The following is a 25,806-nucleotide window of genomic DNA, read 5'->3' on the forward strand; positions in this document are numbered from 1 at the left end:
CCGGGAATGAACTCTACACACGGATAATTTCTTCTCGTCTGCTGAATGACTACAGGAGCATGACTAGAGTTGCCTTAAAAAACTTGAAGGAGCAGCAGTGATCTGGACTGTCACAGGTTCATTAACAATTGCCATGGGGAAGCAATCATTAAATGTTGCAGAAAAGCCAAGATAAATAGGGGACATTTCCTTCCACAAAAAAAGAGAATAAAAAAAATCTGTCATAACATCAAAATGTAATTGAGAAATAGAGCAATGACTGAAGAATCATAAGAGAACTAAATTAAATGCAACTGGGATTTCACATTCCTTATGAAAATTAAGGCTTTAGCATGAGATAATTAAAGCAAGGATAGCCAACTCATGATGTGCCAGAATGTATAACTCAGTCTGTCATCTTCATTCCTGAGTCCCTGCGAGTTGGTCAGGAAGCGGGCTGTCAGACACACAAATTCCCTAACCCACGGCAGTATCCCCACTGCTCTCCGTGAGAGCCCCACAGCCTCCTGCTTGTCATGCAGCTGGACATGCCCTAAATGCAAACTACATGCACCAGCAGTACATGGAGCGGGCCTCTTCAGTAACACAACAAAAGGACTTAGGTATATATGTCCCCGTCGCAGCTCGGTGGCTCCGTTAGAGCACAACATGGTATGGTCAAGTGACGACTACAGACCTAGATACATGACAGAGAAGCACCCATGCCCTGGATACTTGCTGGCAGAAAAAGCTGAGTGACACTGGCCTGGATGAAGCAATGAAAACAGGTACCATGGAGCTCAGGATCTGTAACAGAGAACAAAGACAGCATAATTGGAGAATGCAAAAGGAAAAACAGCAAGCATATGGTCAGATAACTAAGCCTTCATGGAAGGGAATTATTGGCAGAGGACAGGAACACCTTGCTCATATGAGATTTAAAAAAAAAGAATAGTGAAGATGAAGGACCTTCTAGCAAAAAAAAATAAAAAACAGAAAGTTTAAGAAAGATGTTATCTCATGGACTAAAAAGATCAAGCTCCTTAAAATTAATGAACTGGTCACAGAATAAATATGTTGAAAGACAAAGGGAAATATCAGAAGCTTTGTACTGCAAAAGAAGTTCAAAAGTGTAGAAAATATGCAGTTTGTACCATTAATTACATTTACAGGATACACAAGGCATTAAAAGAGAAATGGTGGCCAGTGTAAAAGGGAAACGCATTTCCCTAAAGAGACAGAAAAAACAAAACTGCAAAATGCAAAGGGCTTTTTTTCTTTTGGCGGTGAAGCAATGTGCAATTAAACCTGTTGTCAGTAATTAAGTGTATCCGTGTGGTCATATCAACAACAGTACCTCGTCCACCTCTGCCAAAACACAGAGAAACCAATTTTTGGAAACCCAGATCAGCCAACTGCGGCGGGAGACCCTTAAGAACGCACAGAACTGCGAGGAGCTGAGCTTCGCCTCCAGGAGTGCTAGGGTTTGTCCCTTCCACCTGGGTGCGACAGCGGCGGCGCGGCTGAGGAGGCAGCTGTACGGACGGACCGCCAGCTGCAGCGCGCGCCCGGGCTCCCGCCGCTGTCCCGAGCAGGGAGCGGCCCGCCGGGAACCTCAGAGGAAGCAAAGCCCGCGAAAAGCCGAGTGGGGGAAAGGAAGGGCTCTGAGACCGTTTTGGGAAAAAAGAACGGCAGGGGGGCTGAAGCAGAACAGCGGGTATTAACAGCAACCCAACTTCTAGAAGCTGAGCAGGGTGCCTTTCATACTGAGCACCACCAGAAATCGCCCAGAGAAGTACTTTGGTCCGTTCGCACCTGGAACGCGCCCCTTCCAAGCGCAGAAGCGCCTTCGCAAGGACACGCGCACCGAACGGCAACTGACGGAGCGCACGCTCCCACCTGAGCCCCCGCCGGCTAACGGCCGCACCACGCGCACGCGCACTAAGGCTGCGCATCTGCTCGCGTATTCTAGCGAGCGGGCAGAGGGACGGCCTCGCGGTGCGCCTGCGCGGCAGCCGGAAGGGGCGGGGCGCGATTTGAAGCGGGCGGCGGGCGGGCTCCCCTATGGCCGCGCAGCTCAGCCGCGAGCAGCAGGGCATCACCCTGCGGGGCAGCGCCGAGATCGTCGCCGAGTTCTTCTGTAAGAGGCCGCGGGCCGTCTGGGGGCGCGGGGAGACGGGGGAGAGGGGAGGAGAGAGGGGATGGGCGGCTGGCTCCTCTCCCGCGGGCGACATGGCCGCCGGTGGGGCAGGAGGGGCGGCCCGCTCACGCCTCCCCTGCTTTGTGCGCACAGCCTATGGCATCAACAGCATCCTGTACCAGCGGGGCATCTACCCTCCCGAGACCTTCACCCGCGTCCAGAAGTACGGGCTCACCCTGCTCGTCACCACCGACCCCGAGCTGAAGAACTACCTCAACAATGTGGTGGAGCAGATGAAAGGTGCGGGCCTCCCCTCTCCGTGTCCCCCCCCCACCCCTTTTCTCTCACGGCCTTTAGTAAACGCTGTGGCCTCTTCCAGAGTGGCTCTACAAGTGCACCGTGCAGCGCCTGGTAGTGGTCATCTCTAGCATTGAGAACAACGAGGTGCTGGAGCGGTGGCAATTCGACATTGAGTGTGACAAAAATGCCAAGGGCGAGAGGTGAGTGATGGCATTCCTGTGCCTGCTCCTCCCTACAGGGAGGCGCAAGGGAAAGACCACGAAGGGTAGTGCTGCTGTTACCTCAGGGCAGCTTCTCAGTAAGAGCTGTCAGACCTTACCAAATAAAGCTGCAGGTGCCATTGATGAGCTCAAGGGACAGGATGCCATCCAGAGGGACCTAGACAGGCTGAGCAGTGGGCGTACATGAACCTCATGAGATTCAACAAAGCTAAGAGCAAGGTCTTGTACCTGGGACGGGGCAACCCCTGCTATCAGTACAATCTCGGGGAGATAAGGATAGTACACAGCCCTGCTGAAAAGAACCTGGAGGTACCAGTGGATGGCAAGCTGGACATGAGTCAGCAATGTGCCCTCGCAGCCCAGAAAGCCAACCATATCCTGAGCCACATCAAAAGAAGCATGGTCAGCAGGACAAGGGTGGTGATCCTGCCTGTCTCCTCTGCACTGGTGAGACCCCACCTGGAATACTGTGTCCAGACTTAGAATTCTCAGGACAGGAGAGACATGGACCTGTTGGAGTGCATCCAGAGAAAGGCCACAGAAATGATCCCAGGGATGGAACACCTCTCCTACGAGGACAGGCTGAGAGAGCTGGGGCTGCTCAGCCTGGAGAAGAGAAGGCTCTGGGGAGACCTGCGAGTGGCCTTTCAGTATCTAAAGTGGGCTATAAGAAAGAAGGGGACAGACTCTTTAGCAGGGTCTGCTGCAATAGGACAAGGGGAAAGAGCTTCACTAAAAGAAGCAAAGCTTAGATTGGATATAAGGAGGAAGTAAGTTTTCTGGCTTTTGTTTTTTTACAATAAGAGTGGTGAGGCACTGGCACAAGTTGTCCAGAGAGGTGGGGGATGCCCCGTCCTTTGAGCCACTCGAGGTCAGGCTGAACAGGGCATTGAGCAACCTTATGGAGCTGTAGGCAATAAACTGCAGGAGAGTTGGACTACATGACCTTTAGAGGTCCCTTCCAACTCAAATGATTCTGTTATTCAATTATTAAAATGCTTTTTAATCTGCAACAAAACAAAGTCCTGCACTACTGCTCTTCTGCCAAAACTCTCTCACCCATTCCAGACAGAAAATACGTCCTTAAAAACATTGCAAGGTTTCACAAACAACAAAGTGAAACTGACAGTTTTCTAAGCCCACTTAAGGATTAAAAGAATGCCTCTACTCTGCATAATCATACAGCAAACAGACGCCACGACAGCTCAGCAGAACTGTGTTTAAAAAAAGCTGTCAGCATAGTACGTAGAAGTTGCTTTCTTAACCGTTTTTCTATTTTGCCAGTGCACCCCGAGAAAAATCTCAGAAAGCCATTCAAGATGAAATTCGATCTGTTATCAGACAAATCACTGCCACAGTAACTTTTCTGCCTCTCTTGGAAACTGCCTGTGAGTATTCATAACTTCTCTGAAAGAAATCGCACCTTCTTCCAGAAAGCCTGAACTAACATTCCATTGTAGGAAATCTTTTCCACTATTTTTATTATTACTACTTGAAATGTCATGCTATTGCATTTGAGAGTATAAGGCTTTCTTAGACTGAGACAGTCTCAGTTACATACAGGATAGAAGCAGCATGTCAGATAAGTACTCCTTAGGATCATCCTGTACTGCTTCTTAGACAACAAAAGAATTGCTAGTGTAAAAACTGTGCCCTAGCTCTCTCTCATTCAAGAACTTGGAGCAACTTCATTTTATGGTACTAGTGGTAATTTCCCCAAAAATACTTAAAGCTTTTTTTCTCTCCAAAAGGTGCGATTCAAGGTGACTTAACTAGCTTGATGAAACTTGGTATATCTGAGGAACTACAGTTATCAGAAATATTGTGACTATAGGAGTATTAACCAGTACTTGTTTTCCTTCTTTAACCGCCCTTTTTCTATAAATAGTATCAGTGTAACTTCTGATAACCTTGGTACATGTCTCCATGCATTTTAACTTCAGCCATATTATCTTTACGCATGTGTACTGCTAACTTGTTCCTACTTGCTTACAGGTGCCTTTGACTTGCTGATTTACACAGATAAAGATTTGGTAGTGCCAGAAAAGTGGGAAGAGTCAGGACCACAATTCATTGCCAATTCAGAAGAGGTTCGTCTTCGTTCCTTCACTACCACGATCCACAAAGTAAACAGTATGGTGGCTTACAAAAAGGATTCTTTTCCCTAAAACTGTCTCTTGTACATATCCCGTCCTCTTGTATAGTTTCTGTTCATAGTGCAGCTATGTTGTGAACACACCACTGCTCTTGCTGAAGTATGGTACAGGAAAAAAAGGCCAAGCGTGCCTGATAATATGGTGTAACACTAGGTTAAGTTGGCAGTTTGAAAAGCTCTACTGAGGTGTTCATGACAGTATTATGCCTGTTCTTCACGCAAGGTCTGGGTTTCATTACCAGAAATAATCCATATTCTAATCCCAAGACCAATTCTGAAGTTCATACCGTGAAAACAGCTGATGATCAGGAAAAGGCTCAATCAGGTGGAGCCTTGTATTTTAAATAACAAGACTCTGCAGTTCTGGAGAGGGTGCTGTTCTGCATCGGTGTATGTCTTGTCTTTCTTTCGCATCTGTCCAGCATTTTCTATGTCTGTGTTCTTATTTTATGGAATAAAACTTGAAACTGTACAGCGTTCTCCCAGTCAGAGAATGCAGTAATTTGTATTTTAGATGTTTGTTAGAACTCTACATACCAGCAGTTCAGGCTACTGCCATTAGTACTCTTTGACAGTTATTAAAGGTATACCTGCTTCCAAAAACAGAAAACAAATCCAGATCTTGGTAGTTGCCTTATTTGTTTCCTCAGTCACAAATTAAATGCTTTAGTCACTATGCAATCTTGGGCCCCCAGCACAAGAAGGATGTGGAGCTCTTGGAACGAGTGCAGAGGAGGGCGACCAAGATGATCAGAGGGCTGGAGCACCTCTCCTATGAGGAAAGGTTGAGGGAACTGGGCTTGTTTAGTTTGGAGAAGAGAAGGCTCCAGGGAGACCTCATTGTGGCCTTCCAATACTTGAAGGGAGCGTATAAACAGGAGGGGGAATGATTGTTTGTGAGGGGGGATAGCGATAGGACAAGGGGGAATGGTTTTAAACTGAGACAGGGGAGACGGTGGTGACGCACTGGAACAGGTTGCCCAGGGAGGTTGTGGATGCCCCGTCCCTGGAGGCATTCAAGGCCAGACTGGACGTGGCTCTGGGCAGCCTGGTCTAGTGGTTGGCGACCCTGCACTTGGCAGGGGGGTTGAGACTTGATGATCTTTGAGGTCCTTTTCAACCCAAGCCATTCTATGAAATCCATGAAACTATTCAGTAATTGTAGTTTGTCCCCACTTGTGCCTAATACTGTTTGTTGGAGACTCAATGGTTAATAAGAATCACAGAATGGCCTGGAGTGGAAGGGACCCCTAAGATCAGTTCCAACCCCCTGCTGTAGGCAGGGACACCTCCCTCTGGACCAGGTCACTCAAAGCCCCATCCAGCCTGGCCTTGAATGCTTCCTGGGAGGGGGCATTCACAGCCTCCCTGGGAAACCTGTTACAGTGTCTCACCACCCTTGCAGTAAAGAATTTCTTCCTGAATCTAGTCTAAATCTACCCTCTTCCACTTTAAAGCCATTTCCTCTTGTCTTGTCACTACCTGCCCTTACAAGAAGTCCACCCCCTATCTTTCCTGTAGGCCCCTTTCAGGTACTGGAGGGCCGCTATCAGGTCCCCCCCAGAGCCTTCTCTTCTCCAGGCTGAAGAGCCCAACTCTCTCAGCCCGCCCCCATAATGATTAAGCACAGCACTGCCTTCCAAATTAGTATCAGACAATAGCCCAGTTGAAGCTCCATAAAAAGAAAATTTACACTAGCTTACACCACACACTTTCAGCACTCCCCCCACTTACATTTCAGTTACTTAGTACTTAAGCACTTATATATCAATCAGTCAAAGCATGAGTGGTACAATACTATTTTTTAAAAGAGTTTATTTTAAAACTATTAATTTTGTATTACTGCTGTAGAGTGTGAATAATGGGCTTTCCTACCAGGAAACATTCACCCCCACAGCAGTCCCACTCTAGCGCGGTTACAAAGATATTATGTAAATCAGTAGGATAAATCAAAAAATAAATATGTTCTAGCTGCAGTAACAGAGGAATAAACCTAGTGCTTTCCTCTGCCTGTCAGCAATGTTCTTAACCAGCTGACTGCACTACCCATTTACACCTAGAAGTAGATGCACTTCAACAGCAAGGACAATTTCAAGCGCTTCCCTTGGGGAGGACTGGATCAAAGCAATGGCTGCTGTTCCTTTGTAACAAATTTAAATCAGGAAATGACAACACATGCTTTATACCAAAGGTGAGATCAAGAGCTGACTAGTACAGTGCCAGCAGTAAAAAGTATTGAAAACAAAAAAAAAAATTGCAACACCTTAAAAAAGTCAGATTGCTCCAGGAAGTTCAGGTCATTTCTTTTTCGCACCAAATAAAACTTCATTCTCAAGGACCAGCCTAGAGCACAGCTGCATCACCTGGATTTTGTTGGGTTTTTTTCCTTCTTTTTTTTAAGGTAGCAACAGTCAAGAGATGTAGTATATCACTGTAGAGAGCCCCGGTCCGTGAAAATTACATGTGAAAAAGCAGGTTGTACATCCTGGTGTTTTCGCACAGACTGCAGAACAGAAAAGAAAGAAAAAAAATTACCAGTCACTTGAACACAGTCTCCCAGCAATCAAGCCTTTATGGAGTAGTCCATTAGAACTGATAGCTAATGCAACCCATGATCTTCTCTAGTTTCCTATGTGACTGTGAGGGTCACTGTTGCAAACTCTCATGTTTGATGGCAATAGAGTTATTCTTAGGAAGCCAGATAAACAATAAGGATTGGGAAGTTACATTCCTCACCTGTCTAGTTCAGCTGACGTATAAGCTGGTTGATTCCTTCACCTCTGCAGCCAGGCTTACCCATCTCCTTGAGGAAACCCACTTTATTATGTGCAGCATGGCGGGCCACTGACAGCTGGAATGGCCACAAGAAGTCTGTGACATTTCTGAAATACTTCCCAGCTGAGTAGATTTCATGAATAAGGTCTTCCAGGCAAATAATACCAAAGTTCCCTGCACGGAAAAAAAACAACACAAAATAAAATGGACGAGACACATATAGCACATACACAGCACACACACCCACTACCCATACGGGAGATGTGCAGCTATTCCTTCATACTATCCAAGAACCACCAGTCCTCCATATACAAGTCTTGCACAATTCTTCTCCCTCCCTTTTCTCTAAGATCAGTTTGCAAACTCTCAAGACTTCCCTTAATTGCTGATTCACTTCATTTTCTTATCTTATTCCTCACCTAAGTGTTCCTCTATCAACATATTGTCTGTCAGAGGTACCCTCTTCTTGTTAATCTTTGCTTGGCCCCGTTTCAGGATGAGTTCTCGTACAGACTTCAGGTTAGGATACCTGCACAAAAACAAGAAATCAGATTGCATAGTGGACAGACATAACACAGTGGGGAGTCCCACTCTAATCCTTTGCACTGAAGTCGGAAAGTAACCAAGGTAGCTTTAGAATGATGAAAATGAACAATAAGAAGTTTTAGATGTTAAGTCAGTGAATTTCTGACCACTTACTGAAGAAGCTAGCTACGAATCAGAAAGCCACGATACTTACAAATTGATACAAAACCATGTGAATCAAATAGTACTTACCCCCAGGCCACATAAGGTTCTACAATCCGCAGCATCTTCAGCGATAATGGAGACAGTTTAACGAATGTTCCACTGAAAATTTTTCTCAGCTGCAGCAACTCAATCACTCTTCTTACCCTCAAACTCACTCCTTTAATCCTTAAACAGAAAAACATTCCATTAGTAACCACATTTCTTTAAACACAGTACCAAATGGCCTCAGCGTACCTGCAAAGAGACACAGGTGGCTTGATCACACTTCCTTCGCTTAGAGGCGATGTGACATTTACAGACAATAGCAATAATAAAAATAAGTAGCAAGCTTTCTTACTCTGTAATCCGCACAACAAAGGCCAGTTTGTGCTCCTCAGGCACAGCCACCTGCCCAGGTCGCTGCTCCATGCGCCTCAGCCGGACGTCATCTCTGCGTTTGCGCCACGAATCTCGAACAAATGTTTCAAGGCGTTTAAACTGGATTTGTTTCCCCTTCTGGAGCTAAAGACAAGAGGATAAGAAACGATCATCCTCCTCAGCAATCCTAGAAGCAGGCATCTCAAAGGTCAGATGAAATTCACAACTTCATGGACTATGCTCTTTCATTTTTGAAGACAATAATAAAATAAATTGAAAATCCAAACCTCGAAGAGACAGAACTCAGGGACAACATACAAACTTGCAAACTTTAAGCAGTGGGCTGTAACTTCCAAACAGAGAACAGGGCAGTTTTCCACAGAAAGAAATAAGTTAGGAAAGACACAAAGCAAGACCCAAGATGCTTCAGGCACAGGAGAAATCAAACAGACACAGTCACTCACACACGGCTTGGTCAGTCACAGGGAAAGCCAGAAGCAACATGCATTATAAAACAGGAGGGACACCGATAGTCCACTGTGACTCAAAATAACCATCCAAAAGAAAATAACTTGGTTTTAATTCCTTTTTTACAAAAACACACATGCAAAAAAGGAGAAAGGTGCATCCTGTAGTATTACTAATTTAAATACAGGACATTCTGCTCACTTGAAAAAATTCTTTTCAGAACTATGGGAAAATTGAAAGGTTTTTTTTTCCAATTCAAAAGTTCACATGCCTGCGCTCAGTTCAGGATCAAGTACACCCACCCACATCACAGTGCTTCCTCATGCAAGAAGAAGGTACACAGCAGTTACCCAACAGCACCCCAGTTACACTACTAGCTAAAACATTAGGCCACTTTTGAACCAAAGAATACATTACACATGTTCGGTTCTCTTTCATCTTGGAAACCATCGGTGAAATTAGGTTGCATTTTTCAAGCAAGCAGAGACTTGATTAGCTATTAGCTCCCATCATTAGGGTCATTTTTACTAAGGAGAATCTTAAAAAGTGGCTACTGAGCATTATTACTCGGGCTTCCCCTTCCACCTGGGGAACACCGCAGCCATCTGCATGCTTACAAACAGACCCACGGTATCCAACAAACAAGGGAAGAGGTTTTAACGTGGCCCCACGAGCACCGCAGGAACGGATTCCCTCCGCAAGCCCTATCCCATTTGCAAGGTAAATCCCTGCTGCTGGCTGTCAGAGCAGAGAAACACCTCAGCTGTTAAACTAAAGAGTTCATAAACCAAAGGGAAAGCGGGGACAGCGCTCCGCCCCGCCCAGCCCCGCACCTTGCGCTTGTTGAGCAGCGCCTGCTTGGCCTGGGTGGCCTTGATGGCCTGGTAGGCCTTCCTCCTCTTCAGCAAGTTCTCCGGCACCAACGGGATCCGCCGCTTCTGCCTGCGGGCGGGAGAAGCCGGTCACGCTCAGCGCCCGTCACACCCACCGACGCTCCCCGCGCCGCCCTCCCCGGCCCCCGCAGCCGCCCGCTCCCGCTCCCGCCCGATGGCGGCAGATCCGCGCTCCCCGACTGCTCGGCACTCACTCCGGCTCCGCCATCTTGCCGCCGCCGCCGGTGGCACTGTCGCGCGTGCGCCGCGTGAGGCAGAGTGGGTGGGAGGGGAGGTGGCGGGCGGCGCATGCGCCGTTCTGACCGGCTCGTCCCGCCTCTCACCCTCCCTAGGAATAAACCGGAAGAGCAAGGGCATATTTGGGCAGGGAAGGGCGGGGCCTCCGGGCTGTCTATACAATAGAGAGATATGGGTGGGATGGAGATTTTTTGAACGCCTGTCAAGAACGTCAAACTCAAAACGGCAGCCCCTAGCAGTGATTGTCTGGAATCAAATGCTGCCTCAGCTCGAGGGCCATAAGGACTGCCTGGGAATATGAATATACATACATATACATGCACCACAGGGGTTGCAGAGGCAGGACAAGACACAAGAACACGAGCTTTTCTTCTGAGAGATGGTTCTGCCTCTTACACCTTCCTCTTCACGCTGCTTTTGCTGATTCTTCATGTGAATGTTGTACACGAGATTACAAGAGCAACTTGTACCAGATCCGTTGACACCTCCACCATTCTCCACTGCTGTTGAATCGGTCTGTTAGATGTGTTTCTGCATAACATCATTGTAACTTCACCCAGAATAGTATTTATCAAGACAGTAGGCCTAGCATGATCTTGGAGAGGCCCATTGTTGAAGAGCACCTCTCCCTGGCTGCACACAGCGAGTCTGAACGCCAGGGTAGCCTCTACCAGTACATGCTGCTCAGCTTCATCTCCAATCTGGGAAAGGTTTGGGACTCTGCATCTTTAACAATAAATATAAAAGAAATCCTTTAAATGTCAATGGAGCTTTTAGAGACTTCTCTAGGATGTAACAACTCATAGATCAGAAACTTTCACCTCACTTTCTGTTTGCAGTCACTGGGTTTCAGCCCGTACCTGCTTTGTCTGCTAACCACACAGCCCTCTGTAATGCCCTGAGGGAGCATAGGTAGTCTTGCCACAAGCAGGCGGGGGGTACCTTTGCTTTTCTTTCTTTTCTGTCTGTCTCAGGGAAGCTATGCCCTCACATATAAACCCTTGGAGTACCATTTCCAGCTAAACTGAGAAAGGAAAATAATTTTTCCTGAGTGTCAGTTAATTTCCAGCACCAACGAGAATGCCTGTCCCAGTTGGAGCCAGCAAGCAAGGACTGCTCCTGTCAGGCTGGGACAGTGTGGGTACAAACACCCCCTGTGCCCTGCACATGTTGAATGAGAGCAACTGTGTCCTGCTGTGTCCTAGGTAAGGTGACATTATGTTGATCATAGAGCCAAAGCTTTGAAGAGGAAACAGCCCAAACACAGGGAAAACTCACCCAGAGAAAACAGGAATTGCTGATGCAGTATATCCAGATGTTAGAGCATTTGTAGCACTTCTATTGTAGCACAATGCTTCCTGGTTAACAGTCCCAAAATATGCTATAAAAAGAAGTGAAGACAAGAATGGAGAGAGGATCCAGAATTATAACCCCCCTCAAAAAAAAAAACCAAAAAAACAAAAAAACAGAGATCTCGTCACTGTACTTACTGCATTACATAGTTGGGGTGGCTTGTGACAAACCTGTAGTGAAAGCAGCTCTCCTTAGAAAATGCAAAGGGATTATTGCACTGAACTTGTAGGAGATTACAAAACAACAAGGATATATGGATAACTGCTGGATTTTAGGATGTACCCATGAATGCATTCTGGTAGAAAGAACTGCTGCAACAAACCAGAGCAGTGGGCTGAGGAGATGGGGGAAGCAAGCCTGGGAGAGCACTCAGAGCAGTGTGTCTTGTCAGTCCAGGTGGAGGTGGAGAGCAGGACTGGGGTGAGCAGCCGATACAGTGATATACATCACTCTGGATGTCCTCATCTGAATGACAGGAAGGCACAGAGGAATGCAGGGCCTGAGCAGATGGACTGGCAGAGCTGCCGAGCAGCCTGAACCAGAGCTGCAGCAATGCTTTTGTGTTCAAAATCATGATTCCGAAGAAGGGGGAATTGTGGCAGACGGGCTGGACAACAGTCTCACCCGTAGATGGTGCCCTCGCCTCACAGTAGGGAGATGCTCTATCTGATGGGGCAGTACTGGTGTTCTGCAGCCTCCTCTTTGCCACGGAGGACAGAAGTGGGATGTGTGCCTACACACTGGATGTGTTGCTTTCGTTGCATCTGTACTCATTTATTTACACCACTGACATACTGTTAACTTTGCAGCTACACAGCTGAGAATCGGAGCCTTGCACTAAAAAGCTCTGTGATGTCAAAGTTTAGCAGCTTCACCTCAAAGACACTGCAAACCTTTACAATATTAAATCAGGGTACTCGTATTTTGATGCTTTGTACCTGAATACCTGTATTTAGAAATGAGAGCCCACATTCCAGCATGGGCTCGGGCACGCGCTCTGCAAAGAGCACATCTCTTGGAGAGGAAAGCCAGCTTCCTACCAGCTATTCTTTGATGCGTTCTTTGGGATTATGAAACAGAAAGCAAGGAGTATATGAAATAGATAATGTGAAAGCTTTATTAAAGAACAGATGGGCAAATCATAAATTTCACTGCCATGAGGGTAAGTGGCTCTATATCAAAATAGCTGAAGTCTCTGGTAGCTCACAAAGGAAAATGTGTCCCATTTAAATCTACACACAAGTATCTTTTGTTTAACAAGGGAAATGCAGATGGGATCTCGATTATTTCATTATTAATGGAAGGACAACAATAAGTAAGTAAATATTTCAAGTGCTGTTGTTATGAAATGCCACACAGCATAGCAGCACACCTCAGCTGACTTGTTAAACATTAACTAATAGCTATAGTATATTAATGAGTTACTTTTCAAATGTCTTTATATTCAGGAAAAATATTCTCGCTTTCCTATATGGCAAGCTATTGCAAACTGACATTCAGCACTCTAAATTCCTATTCTGTCCTTTTTTCTTAACAAGGACTTACATTTCCCGAGATTTCTATTAACTGTTACAGATAAATCCAATGACAGCGTGTTTACAATAGACACCATCAGTCAGTGATGGATTAAACGATTTTTCCTAGTTTGTGGGCAATTCAGAATGATAGATAAAGTCATTTTTTAAAAGCTGGAGCAAAAACCTGGATATCTAGACATGCCACTTCAGTCATTGCTATTCAGTGACTTCATAAGTCAGCTACTGGCTTCCCATCAGTATCCATTATGAGTGCATTTTCTCCATTTTTCTCCAGTGCGCCTTAGATAAGGCTCAGAACTCACCAAAGGAAAGTATTTTTGAAAACAAGGTATTCATGCAATTCAAACAGGCCTGCTGGGCTGGGGAGGGTGGGCAGGGAAGGAAGATGTTGCTTTTAAGGACCAAAATTGAATGTATCATATTAGAAATAAATTGTCCTTACAGCAAGCCTGGAAAATGTCTTCTTTTTCATCAGTAGAATAGAAAACAGCCTCTTTTTCTGTACAACATACTTTTTGCACTTTCATTTCAAAATATACACAAATCCTCACAATACATATATTAATTATATATTATATATGTTATATATATTGTATACATACAGTATACATATTATATACTATATATTATACACGATATGCTATGTATCATATATTGTATATTATATATTATGCTACCTTTTGATACCTTGCCAACTTCAGCAGATCTGTTATGCTGTTTTGAGGAGACTGTGTTTGAAAAGTTGACTGGAGAGATCCAAATCAAAAGGCAGAAGATACCTTTACAGTAAAGGAGAAGGTTTTTTCTCTGCTCTGGAAGGGAAGAATTTAAAAAAGAGCCTGTCTCAAAAAGCTAGGTCTTGCTTTGTCTGTGCTGCTTGTCTTTATAGATAAAACCCAGAATATTGTACTGATGATGAAGTGGCTCTGCTGTAATCACACCGGTCCATATTGGCATGCCTGCTGCTGCAGCACACTCACATTTTCTACAGTTTCCGCGCACCTTGCCTTGAAACTCTTCCCAGTGCCTCTAGAATTCTCATAGGTGTTGCAGGGCTCCCCAAGAGCAGGTCCCTCCATTGTGCTTGAGACTTTGTTAGAGTAAATGAAGGCAAACACACACAGATCCCTCTTTTGTCCCCGTGAAGTCTTGACATGATCTTGTTCTCTGCCTCTAGTGTAGTGGCTTGCCAGCTTTCATTTTATTGTCCTACTTTAGGCTAATGTTTTGCGTCATATATTTTATTACCATATTCACAGACATAAATGAAAAGACATTAGAAAATAAAAAGCAGCAAACTGAGGTCAGCTGGGTTCCAGTTTCAAAAAAGTAGAGACTGTTGTTTTGTTTTGTTGTTGTGCAAGTACAGTCCTCTTTTAAGTGACCACAGCTCATGTTTGGATTAAACACTTAAAGCTATTTTCACACTGCAGGAGGAATAAATTATGTGGACTTAAGCCATGGCTTAAATCTTCTTGCTAAAGGTGCAGCTTTCTGGACCTGTCTGAGGGCTTCTCTCTTTTCACTAACCGGGATGTTTGCTATTTGGGGTACAGACCATTGTTCTGGGATGCACTGGTGGTGAGCGGTACGCAGTCATGGGAGGAATGTGTTGCACCAAATTCTAGTTATCTGCATTACCAAACTATCTCTACAGGTATGAGAGATGGCAGTCATAGACTCTCAATTTCTACATTTTTAAGCCTAGACAGCAGTTTATGTCCCCAGAAGAAATTGTTAAGGCATGCCTACTGTGAATAAAATTTCCCACCCTATACTTACCACGCATCTCTTTAGACACTGTGACATATAGCTCTTGTGTTACAACTTTTCTGAACATTTCTGTGAGTGGATAGTAAACAGTTATATCAGCTGCCACAAAACAAAGATTACTATTACTTAGTAGAAATATGTTTCACTGCCACTGTTCCATAACTATATCTAAGCCCTATGGACCTGGACACTGAAGCATGTCAAAAACTGGCTCACTTTAGCACACATGCATTCAGAGCTCTAATGATGAAGTCTGCGGTGCAAGGTAAGAGTAGGGGCAGTGCTTCCCCAAAGGCAAACCACAAGTAACTGGGCATGGATCCCAAGGGCAGAGGCAGGAGTGAGGGGGATGTCAAGCATCTCGCCCACCAAGCTTCCTGCCTTATTTTATCCTCTCACATTAACAGGAGAGCATGAAACTCCATTAAATTTATTTCAAATCCCACAAAATCTCTACTGACACTGTGTGCAGTCTCAGAACCATGCTTGAAGTCTGTCACTCTCTCCAGTGAACCATGTCCCAGTCTGAAATCTGCCCGTAATGAAATCCTCATGTAAAGAGCCAACAAATTAGATTCTGTTTATTTTGCCAGACTGTGATCTAATCTTGGGAACATTTTAATGGGGGAAATACCTTGTGATCTTAAATTATGCCCATTTTCAGATCTTTTAAGGAAAAAGTTTATATGATTTGGAAAAAGGCCCAGGAACTGCTCTATACACACACTCAAACCAGTGTTTAAGAGAAAAAAAAGCTGGGTGGTCCTGGATTTTCTTTCATGGAAATAACAATCATATGGAGATACACTAATATTTAATAAAAATATTTTTGTGAAAGTTGTAGGTACATGCATATTTTTATTCTTGTAACAACAGGGTTCCTTAACAACAACATTTTTGTCAGAAATCCTGCAAATACTCCTCACAGGGAGTAACCTGGCTATGAGAGACATGCATGGGACAAACAGCAGTGACTGCTGGGCAGCTGATGACTGCCTAATGTGTCAAATTACAAGGGCTAAAAGATAAGGTTTTGGCTTTGTGTATCCCTGAAAGAAAAAAAAAAAAAACGTAAGTGTGGAAAAACAATTCTGTATGGTGCATATAAGTCATATTTGAAAGAAAAAAAATGGAAAAATTAAAAACCTTTTATTCCCTCCAGGTTGTTTTTTTTTTTTTGTCTTGCTCTCTTCAAACTTAACTCAGATGCTTATTCATTTTGTACCCAACATTTTTAAAATAAAAAATGACTTATGAATAAGAGCATTTTTTCAGGAAAAGAGAACCCAGTGTTTCTGCATTTTGCATATGTCAAAAGGAAACGTTTCACATTTCACATTTCTGACCTCATCTTTTCACTTTAAGGAATTTACTCCATTTGTCTTTCTAAAGACTTCCCAAGCAACTCCTCAAAACTCTATTTCATGATCTTTGTTGCAAAACTTCACCTGCAGCAGCAAATTGAATTGCAGATAGCATTGTGAAAAAGTACTGATGTTTGTGTCCATCCTGGCCATAAGGCAGACACTTTCTGGATAACCCCCACATGTAACAGAGCTTAGTGCATCTGCATCCATGGGAAGTCCAGCCTGTTGGGCAGAAGCAAGGTGCAGTCACAAGGGTTTTCAGAATTTCACTCCAGATGTGGCCTCCTGACATATGAGAACACATTTAATGCAAAAAGGGTCGATTATTTTATATTTAGCATTATTGCCAAGTTTTCACCGAATTCAAAGGAAATGGGATCAGACAGGATTCTGTATGATTTAAAACACTGCTTTCCAAATACTGTGCAGCATGTATCTTATAAATACATTCAAATAAGTACAGACATAAAATAACTCTCCATCGACTTTGACAGCAAAATACTGTTGCCTCCCTCACTGCAGACATCTGTTTCTGTGAGAAATCCCACTGCTTTCCATGGGCCCGCAGATGACTCCAGACCTCTCCCTCTCTGGGATATCTGCTGGGCTTGGCCAAAGCTGACTGTGGGAGACAGGAACTCTGCATCTCTCGGGAGGCACGCAGATTTGATAGGTCTGAAAATGAGGTCATTGCTCAGTCTGCTCATTCCTTCATGGCCTCATTGCCTTCACGCTGCCTCCTGTGCGAGCAATGACCTGGCTGTTATCAGCTGCTAATGTGAGGAGTCTCCCATGAACGCAAGACCAAGTCCTCTAGCACTCCTGCCATCCTCTAGCTGAGCAACAGCTGCTGCTGTGATTTCTTCTCTTTCTTTAGTGCAATTCATTTACAAGCATTAGTGGAAAATATCCTAACTTAGAAATCTCAATTTTACAGTAACTGTTGTGAATACTTCACTAGAAGACAGACTGCTAATAAACCACTCATACTGTTCTCAGTCATTGTCCTGGGAAATTACACCTGGAGCTTTAGGAGTTTCTATGTTATGAATACCAAATTAGACTTTAATCTATCATCAAGTCCTGACATTTTCTGAGAGTGGTGGTACCTGTTTACAGGCTTCCAAAGCAATACACTTGCAAGAAATTAAATGTAAATTAATTTTACTTTCAAGTGTTTGTTAAGCTTGACTAACGAACCTGAAATAGAAAAATTAATGTTTTTCAATTACACTAAACAGTTATTACAATAATTTATTTTTCCATCTTTTCTAATCACAACAGAGGGTACTGTTACTAAAAAATTTAATTTTGGGGGGGGTAAAAAGAGGCATCACTATATACGGTCTCCACAGGACTCTATGATGTCTCCTATCTCCACAGGGATGAAAAGAACATTTTTTTTAGGAAAAAGAAGACAGACTAAATTACTTTTGAGATGAAAGACAGTGAGAGCAGAATAGCTGTCTTTCCTACATTCAGTAATTGGGAATGCTGCCTCCTACTAGGTTACTTTTTAATTGAACCTTCAAGATAAAAATGCAACTAATTATGCCATTTAGGTAGCGGAAGCATGTTCGTAAGTACACCACAGCATGATCTATTCATAAAAATACTGCAGACTAGGGAGCCATAAAAAGAGATGCAATGGAGCAACCTAATTAGGCGGTTTATCATTTCAACATGGACAGCTTCATAGGAAATGCTTTGTATACCCAGATACAACTTCGAAATGTCAGTGATTCCAATACAGGAGTGGTAGCTGCTAAACAATGATTTGTACCTTAAAAAAAAAAAAAAAAAAAAAAAAAAAACTTTTTAATTATTCTTCCTTTATGGCCCAGTTTATTATTAGCAAACTACAAAAATTCCTGAACAACTTCAGGGGAAGGAACTTTTGTTTGGAGCAGAAGAATCATTCAAAAGAGAATTAAAACGCCATAAGTTGGAGGTGAGCTGCAGTAATTTATGTAGAATCACAGCAGAATAGTTTTACTAGTTTGCAGCTTACACTGTCAAACTCTAAATGAAGCTGTAGTTCTGAGCGCTGTAGCAGTGCATGGCAGTAGGGCTGCAAAGGTCCTCTCACTCTATCCCTGTTAATTTATGCAGGGAAAGATTTCATCGGAACATTCTGTTTTGCCTACAATTATTTGAGACAACTGTCCAGCCAAGATAAAGAAGACAGAGCCTGAGGGACGTCAGCAGACACTGCAGCTCTATGCCAAAGAAGGAGCCGAGCCTCAGACACCAAGTTGCCAACATACTGCAAGGGATGGGAGGAGATGGGTGCAGGCTTCTCACAAAACCTGGAACCCATAGCACTTATTGTTGGGACCTTAGCTTAGCTCACTACTGAAGCTAAATTTGTCATTATCTGGTTAACAGTAGCTGAGCTGAAAGCTTTCACTACAAGCATCCAAATACAGGCTTTCAGAAAATAAACACCAGGCCATGAATGTGGCCATAGGAGTACTGATCTACCATTTCACAGAGACCTGGCATCAGTTCATGCCTTCTGCGGTGGCTACAGGTCCCCTGGTAGGTACTGATCTTCACAGCACAAGCTCGTACACGCCCATGCACCGCATGTGGCACAGCAGAAGACCTTATGAGGCTGAGTGCTAAGGCACTAAGATGGCAGCAGCATTTCACAAATTCATACATGAAAAGATGGAGTTTAGGCTAATTAGCAAGCATGGGAGTGAGGTTCTGGAACTACTATAGAGTATCAGCTCTATGTTTAGGACAACAAAGAATAACAATAATTAAGAATTATTTCAAAAAGGATACGCTACACAGCAGAGACTATCATTATTATTACACTGCTGTAACCCCCTGCATGTTTAGAATGCTGCAGCTTTGGTCAGTCCTCATTCTTCCCATTCATTCCATACACCTCAGGGAACCTCCAATGGAGCAACAGGAGACAGGTTCACAACAAGTAGCAGGTTCTTCAGCAAATGAACTTGCAGTTAAGATGTGGACCTCTTGGCCACCAGATTCCAAGAAAGCTGAAACCATACATGCAGCAAAGACGGAACAGTTTTACAGAAAATAATGCAACAGAAACTATTTATTACAAATTACACCCCTTCTGGCTCTAAATAGGTCTAAGCAGCAACAGTTGGAGGTCATGGATGCGTTCTTGTGGTCTGTCACTTCCCGTTTCCTTCGCTCTTCCTAAAGCTTCCCTTCTTGTCACTATCACACCACAGCAAGATGGGCCTTTAACTTGTCTCAGCCTAGCTGTTTTTATACATCATGCCAAACCCCATATCATCATATATAGATAGATATTGTTTTATACTATATTACAATACAATCTCTTCTTGAATGCTAGGGAAGGGAAGATTTGAGTGCAAGACCATCTTTGCAAAATGGTTTGGATAACCAAGACATGGAGAAAGGGTAGCCACCCTGCTGCCAATTCTGTCTGGACTACCACACCCTTTACTTCTGCAGCTGCTGCCCAGCCTTCTCTGCTGACAGTTTCCCATTTGGTAGAGTCACTTTATCATTTAAGCTGCAAAAATACTCATTTCTCTTAAAAAGTTACAAAATAAATGCTGCTGATTCAAGAGTCCAACAGATTTAAAAGTGAATGTCTGAAAGTAAACCACAAGGAGGTGCTGGGTGAATCAAAGGTTGGGAGAGGAACTTTTTGACCCTGTAATAGACTCCTATGTCTTACAATAGGACTGACATGACACATCTGCCAGTCATTTTTTTATTAGGAAACTGTAACTCTACATGTCATTTTCTGTGATGATACTTCCCCTGCAATAGACTGGAGATCTATTTTCCATATGAGTTTGGGTCTGCAGATACAGCATAGGTTGGATTCTCAAATACTCACAGTTCTTCCTTTGGACATCTTGGCAAAGTACCTTTCAAGTGTGCAAGCTATCAGATAGATGCGAAACACCACTGGAAAACATCACATGCAACATGAGACCTTAAAGTTTCTTACACAACCTACATCAGTCATAGCCTAAGTTTCATAGCACTTATGACTGCAAGTAGAATTCCTGCCTTTACTTTGTACATTTGAGCTCTATCATGAAATTTATCCAGTTCAAATCCTGAACAAGCTGACTTTTGAGGCATTCTTTCTGTTTCTATGCTGTGATACTAACTATTGAGAAGTTATCAGGTCTAATCATATTCACATACTCCATTTTTTTTTCTTAAAAATAGGAGATGTTTCTTTCACAATAATCAGTCTAGTTTTGTCCTAAACCTTGCACGGTTTGATCCCAATACAGCTAAACTAATTAGGAATGTTTCTGAAAATGAACAAATCAAAGCCCTGAGAATGAACGAAGAATAAGAAAAATAGCAGTGCTATGCCAAAACCCTATTTTCCAACAGCAGTCAACGCTATAACAAAAAAAGAAAATCAATCTGAGCAATATCAGTGTTGTCACGAACTGCCCAAATAATCCGATAGTCTGCTCCAATCTTTTAGGCATTTTTATTTGGGTAGAGACGAGAAAAGAAATACAGTTGCAGGCCCAGATGTTGCCCAAACAGCGTCAAATAATCTTATAGTAGAGCTACTACCTAATTTTTCCCTTGTATACTGATTTAGGATTTTAAAAAACATCAACAGTTGTATGTACACTTCAAGTTTGGTTGGGTTATGTCACGTCGCAAGCCCTGCTGTTAAATAAATAGCCTAAACCATGACATCTTGTCTAATCTCATAACAAGATCTATAACAATTCTATACAAATTGAGGACGATCTGTTGCAGACCTTCTGCCTACTTTCTCTTCTTTGTTAGAGAAATTCCCAGACACTGGGACTGCCGTTGCTTTTTAATGTACTGCAGCAGAGTGGGATTCTGTGCCAAGCTGCACATCTCTTGCAGCAATGCTCGCATTTGCAATTGAAACATTTTCACTACATTCAAAGCATGTGTTAGGTTAGATACCTTCCATAGGAGCATGCATTCTCAGTGTTAGTAACCACTTGTCTCTATGGGCAAGTTACATCAAGCAGAGAAGCTGCACATTCCAGATGTACATCCCAGTCCCCCTCCTGCCTTCCCCACTGGATGAGGCCCTTCTAGCAGCTCAGCTCTGAACTTTCCACTTTGGCTGAGATTTATCCCATTTTGTCTCCTCCCTTGCTATTAGACCAAAACATTTGAAAGAGTGCACAGAAATCTGTTTTTTGGCTTGCAAATAGAAGGGCTACTTTGATCTGAACGCACATCCTTCTTCTCTGTCCACATGCCTGCCTCTGGAGCACATCCTTTTCAGATCTTTAAGCAGCCTTGGATAAAATAATCCATTCTTGCAGTGAACTACTACTGCTGGTATCTGAAAGCTAGAAAGATGAGGAAAATTGCCAAAGACCTGAGAACAGATGTAACTTCATGAGATCAAGCTCATACCTCATCTGGCCCACAGCTGCAGAGCAGCATGTGGTGCCCAATGGCTTGGTCCTTGTTCTTCAGAGAGCCATTCCCCCACTGAGACCTTAAACAATCATCCAATGGAGTGAGATTGCAGGGTCCTCACTCTTCCTGAAAGAAAACAGCTTTCATGGTGCTCGGCCCAGTGTAAGAGGAGTGTATGATGAGGAGAAAGCCTTGACAGGAGTAAAGCACACAAATTCAAAGCAATTGTGCTGATGCTCTGCACTGTGCTCTGTAGAACTCACTTCTTTGGCAGCTTTCCACAAGCCCCAGCAGGATCAAGGCCTTTCTATATCAAATGCTGCGATCTCACATCTAAGATGAGTTTCTACACAAGGAAGGGCTAATAAAAAAATCTGGGTCCCATTTCTAAGCCAATCAAGAGGAAAACAGGTGTGCCTTGCTAGCTTCAGTTTTCTCCTCACACAGGCTAATTATACTGTAAGTTTCTTTACACATCATACACACAAAAAGATTTGTCATCATATCCATATTCTGTAAACAAAAAGAAGCTCCTTCCTGTCAGTAAACAACCTCAGTAGTGACAGAAATCAGTCGGTGCAGGTGCGCTTCAAAGAATGTTTGTTCATAAAAGTGCTTTTCCTCTGCATCCGATGTTCTGCAGTTATACCAGAAAAATGCACACACTTTCTTTTAAACCAGTTAAGTTGAGTTCCGGCCTAATTCTCTGTGTAAAAAGGCAAAGATAATCAGCAGGATAGATTTTATCAAGAGAGGACAGTTACATTTGCAGGAGAGGGAAGAATCTAATATAGTTTACATCCATACCATGCTTTCATTTCATGCCTTCACAGTCTTCCTATAGGAGGTGCCCAGGTTTATTATATAGCCAATGCAGAAAGAATCTGTGTGTTTTCATACTGCTTAACTAAAGTATGTCAACTTGGCTCTCAGTTTCTGCCTCCAAAAGGAAAATTCTTTTCTCCTAACCTTTTAGACAGTCAACAGAAAATGGAAAGAAATGCGTTTAAAATCTTACAATCTCTGTTCAGAGGCACTTTAAAATATGTTATTTAAAACGTGTGTAAAATAAGAAGAAAGAATGGAAATCAGTGGCTTCTCCATCCATCATTCTTTTCAGATCCCAACTGACTACCTATATGGGAGATAAACTGAATGAAACATACATTATTGTCAGCATGCAGTTATTGAGGCAAAGCACAGCAGGGTTTCAAAACATACTGCTCTGAAGCACTCTCCCTTCCTTCTTGCGCTGGAAGCAGCATGGGGCAGTGAAGAGGTGCACTGCCCGTGCCCAGGCCGGGGCTGCTGGCTGCAGGGAAGGGCTGCAGTTCAGCCAAGGTAAGGCCCCATCCCCTGGCCCTCTCCCTCCCCTGGTTTCTGTGTGAAGTAAGTGTACCGACAGGTCAGAGAAGAGCCACAGCATGTTCTTGCTGCATCCCAGGGAGGCCAAAGGGCTGCAGACTGTGTATCTATATAGCCCAGTGCTTATCTAACTCAGCAATTTAGTTAGAATAGCTCACTTCTTTATAGCTGTTCAAAACCTGGAAGGCAATGCTGAAATGCAGCCCCGTTGTCTGTTTGTAACAACCTGTGAACAGACACCTGGGTTCAGTTACGTTTTGTTACTGCAGTGAATCACTCACCAGATGGTTCAGATAAAAAAAAACTTCATAAGAAGAATAGCTCATGAATTCTCCCTGTCACTTCGAAGCCTTGCTTTTCACCACTTGCACTGTCCCTTGCATGTATTTTTTGTCACTAATTCTCTCTGCATACCACTAAATCTACAGGCTGCTCTCAGGACAACCACATTTACCTGCAGGGTGTGGGCACCTCTACAAATACATGTGGCATTCCCCGTTTTCTGTTGCTGCACAAAGAAATTCTCTGGGAATTGAGTGCAAGGCTTTTCATATGGAGCCAAAAGGGAAATCTGAAGAGTTTAGTGGAACAAATGTGATTTTTTTTCAGTCTTCATTCAGCTGTAATTAAAATTGATATAACTCTGGCTCATACTAGCATCACTAACTGTAAGGAAGTTGTAGCTAGAGCTGCCAGCTCGCTAAGCTGCTGCGCATATGGTTTGTATGATCACTAACTGTTCCCGATGACAGCCCATACAGCCTACAACAACTATGCACCAAAAGCAGTGGTGCTGTAGCCTTGTTGCTGTTGTCATTAACATGTTTCTCAGTTTCACTCTACTTCGAACTATGAGATATTTACTGCCAGTAAGAAACTTCTACTCAGGTTACCTCCTAACTGGGCATTAAGAGTGTCTTTCATTTAAAAACAAAAAATACATACAATAGGAAATATTTTTTCTGTTCTTTTTTTTAACTTGATTTATAATAGAAATATTTTTTGTGCTCTTTGTTTGTTTGGTGGATTCTACAATTGTTGCTAATACTATGTGAAATATTCCCTTCCATAGATTTCAAATTATTTTGAAATCTAGTGATTGAGGTATACCTCCCCTGAGTTTAACCTATTTTAATGAGTTTTAGATGCATGTTTTGTTTCTATAATTCATCTTGCTCTTCTCATGAATCTTTCTTTCCTTGCTTTAATATACCCAGAGTACATTCAGAAAATAATGGAGTTCGTGCCGGGGGGCTGGCAGCTTGTGGGCGGGATGCCGAGCTAGCAGGGGTGGAGCTGGCACTGCCCGCTCTTAATCTTATCTGTGACCTTGACCTCTGGCCATTAGGCTATTAGTAGCTTTTGGGAGCTACCGCCCACAGCTCACGCACGTTTAGTGAGGTGCTTTGCTGCCTGCTGAGAACAGGGAGGGGTAATCAGTGCGTGACCACAGCCTACACTGCCCATTCTGTACTGCAGTGGGTGTGAGAGGTGGGTTGAGGAGCAGGGTGTGTAAGTGCTGTTCCTCTTTCGTCGGGAGACCTGCTCTCACATTTGTAGTCTGTGAGACTGTGAGTTTAAACATGGTCTCCACCAGGCAGCGGGCTCACCTCAAGAAGACTGTGGCGACCCAGACGGAGGGCCTGCCCAGAGATGTAGCAGTTCAGGTCTCAGGCTGCAGGGAGTGCCTGAGCCTGCTGCTGCCGGGGGAGGGTGGCAGCAATTCCACCTGTGTGAGGTGTGAGCAGGTGGATGAGCTGCTCAGCATGGTAGTGGATCTCAAGGAGGAGGTAGAGAGATTAAGATCCATCAGGGAATGTGAGCAGGAAATAGACTGGTGGTGTAACTCTCTGCAGGAAAGACACCGGAGTGAAACCCCTCAGACGGTGGCAGATCCTCTCGCCTGCCATGATCGAGCTGAGGGAAACAAACTGGGAGAAGAGGAGGAATGGAAGCAGGTCCCAGCTCGACGACGCAGGCAACCCCCATCCCGGCCTACCTCGGTTCTCCAGGTGCCTCTGTGTAACAGGTTTGAGGCCCTGGAACCTGAGAGAGAGGTGAGTGAGGATGCAGGAGGAGCTCTGCCTGCAAGGTTGCCAAAGTTGCCCAAGGTGAGGCGGTCAACTCCACGGCTTGAGACTGCCTCTGCCAGGAAGGACAGAAGGGTGATCGTCACAGGCGATTCCCTTCTGGGGGGAATGGAGGGCCCTATATGTCGGCCTGACCCTACCCGTAGGGAGGTGTGCTGTCTCCCTGGGGCTCGGGTCAGGGATATCTCTAGAAAACTCCCCAGTTTGATCCACTCCTCTGATTATTATCCCTTACTAATAGTACAGGCCGGCAGCGATGAGACTGCTGACAGAAGCCTGAAACTTATCAAGAATGACTTCAGGGGACTAGGGCGGTTAGTTCAGGGAATAGAAGCACAGGTAGTATTTTCTTCCATCCCTTCACTGACAGAGAAGGACACTGAAAGGGGCAGGAAAACCCATCTCCTAAACATGTGGCTGAGAGGCTGGAGCAAACGCAAGAATTTTGGGTTCTTTGATCACGGGGTGGTTTACTCGGCACCAGGCCTGAGGTCTGCTGATGGGTCCGGCCTGTCTCAAAGGGGGAAACGCATCCTTGCCCAGGAGCTGGCAGGGCTTATAGAGAGGGCTTTAAACTAGAGAGGAAGGGGGAAGGGGATAAAACCAGCCCTGCAAGAGGTGTGCCTAGGCGGGCAT

The 25,806-nt window shown here is 44.1% G+C and overlaps 3 protein-coding genes and 1 long non-coding RNA gene across 5 annotated transcripts in view; 1 reads left to right on the forward strand and 3 right to left on the reverse strand.

Moving 5' to 3' along the window:
* Positions 1-1,910, reverse strand: part of LOC110398059 — a 134,005-nt gene extending 132,095 nt beyond the window's left edge. The window contains exons 1-2 of the long non-coding RNA XR_002438173.1: positions 1,795-1,910; positions 677-786 (exon numbers count right to left, since the gene is read on the reverse strand). This is a non-coding gene — a long non-coding RNA (uncharacterized LOC110398059). The remainder of the gene's footprint in view (positions 1-676; positions 787-1,794) is intronic.
* On the forward strand, positions 1,954-5,403 carry MAD2L1 (mitotic arrest deficient 2 like 1). The gene is made up of 5 exons (XM_021395408.1): positions 1,954-2,119; positions 2,273-2,419; positions 2,499-2,619; positions 3,925-4,028; positions 4,636-5,403. The coding sequence occupies exons 1-5, from the start codon at positions 2,044-2,046 to the stop codon at positions 4,806-4,808; spliced, it is 621 nt and encodes a 206-aa protein (XP_021251083.1). The 5' UTR covers positions 1,954-2,043; the 3' UTR covers positions 4,809-5,403.
* On the reverse strand, positions 6,594-10,355 carry RPL7L1 (ribosomal protein L7 like 1). The gene is made up of 7 exons (XM_021396426.1): positions 10,233-10,355; positions 9,979-10,087; positions 8,658-8,821; positions 8,348-8,485; positions 7,990-8,099; positions 7,532-7,744; positions 6,594-7,298 (listed from the first exon to the last, which is right to left on the reverse strand). Exons 1-6 carry the CDS (start codon positions 10,244-10,246, stop codon positions 7,536-7,538), a joined length of 744 nt encoding a protein of 247 aa, XP_021252101.1. The 5' UTR covers positions 10,247-10,355; the 3' UTR covers positions 6,594-7,298; positions 7,532-7,535.
* Positions 10,500-25,806, reverse strand: part of LOC110398611 (skin secretory protein xP2-like) — a 184,303-nt gene continuing 168,996 nt past the window's right edge. The window contains exons 2-3 of one of the 2 annotated variants that reach the window (XM_021396428.1): positions 11,554-11,656; positions 10,500-11,001 (exon numbers count right to left, since the gene is read on the reverse strand). In XM_021396428.1, the coding sequence (XP_021252103.1) occupies positions 11,594-11,656 (63 nt within the window). In that variant the 3' untranslated portion in view covers positions 10,500-11,001; positions 11,554-11,593. Of the gene's footprint in view, positions 11,657-25,806 lie in introns of both variants that reach the window. The other variant, XM_021396427.1, reaches the window with a different exon arrangement.

The sequence above is a fragment of the Numida meleagris genome, chromosome 4 (genome assembly GCF_002078875.1).
Source record: "Numida meleagris isolate 19003 breed g44 Domestic line chromosome 4, NumMel1.0, whole genome shotgun sequence".
In the NCBI taxonomy this organism is placed as follows: Eukaryota; Metazoa; Chordata; class Aves; order Galliformes; family Numididae; genus Numida; species Numida meleagris.

Bases quoted from the DNA above. Each gene is read 5' to 3' on its own strand.
- MAD2L1 (XM_021395408.1), top strand. From the start codon at position 2,044: ATGGCCGCGCAGCTCAGCCGCGAGCAGCAGGGCATCACCCTGCGGGGC. The intron at 2,420-2,498 runs GTGCGGGCCTCC...GGCCTCTTCCAG, and splicing joins TGTGGTGGAGCAGATGAAAG to AGTGGCTCTACAAGTGCACC. The intron at 4,029-4,635 runs GTGAGTATTCAT...ACTTGCTTACAG, and splicing joins GCCTCTCTTGGAAACTGCCT to GTGCCTTTGACTTGCTGATT.
- RPL7L1 (XM_021396426.1), bottom strand. The intron at 8,822-9,978 runs GTGCGGGGCTGG...TCTTGTCTTTAG, and splicing joins CGCTGCTCAACAAGCGCAAG to CTCCAGAAGGGGAAACAAAT. The intron at 7,745-7,989 runs GTGAGGAATAAG...TTTTCCGTGCAG, and splicing joins GTTGATAGAGGAACACTTAG to GGAACTTTGGTATTATTTGC.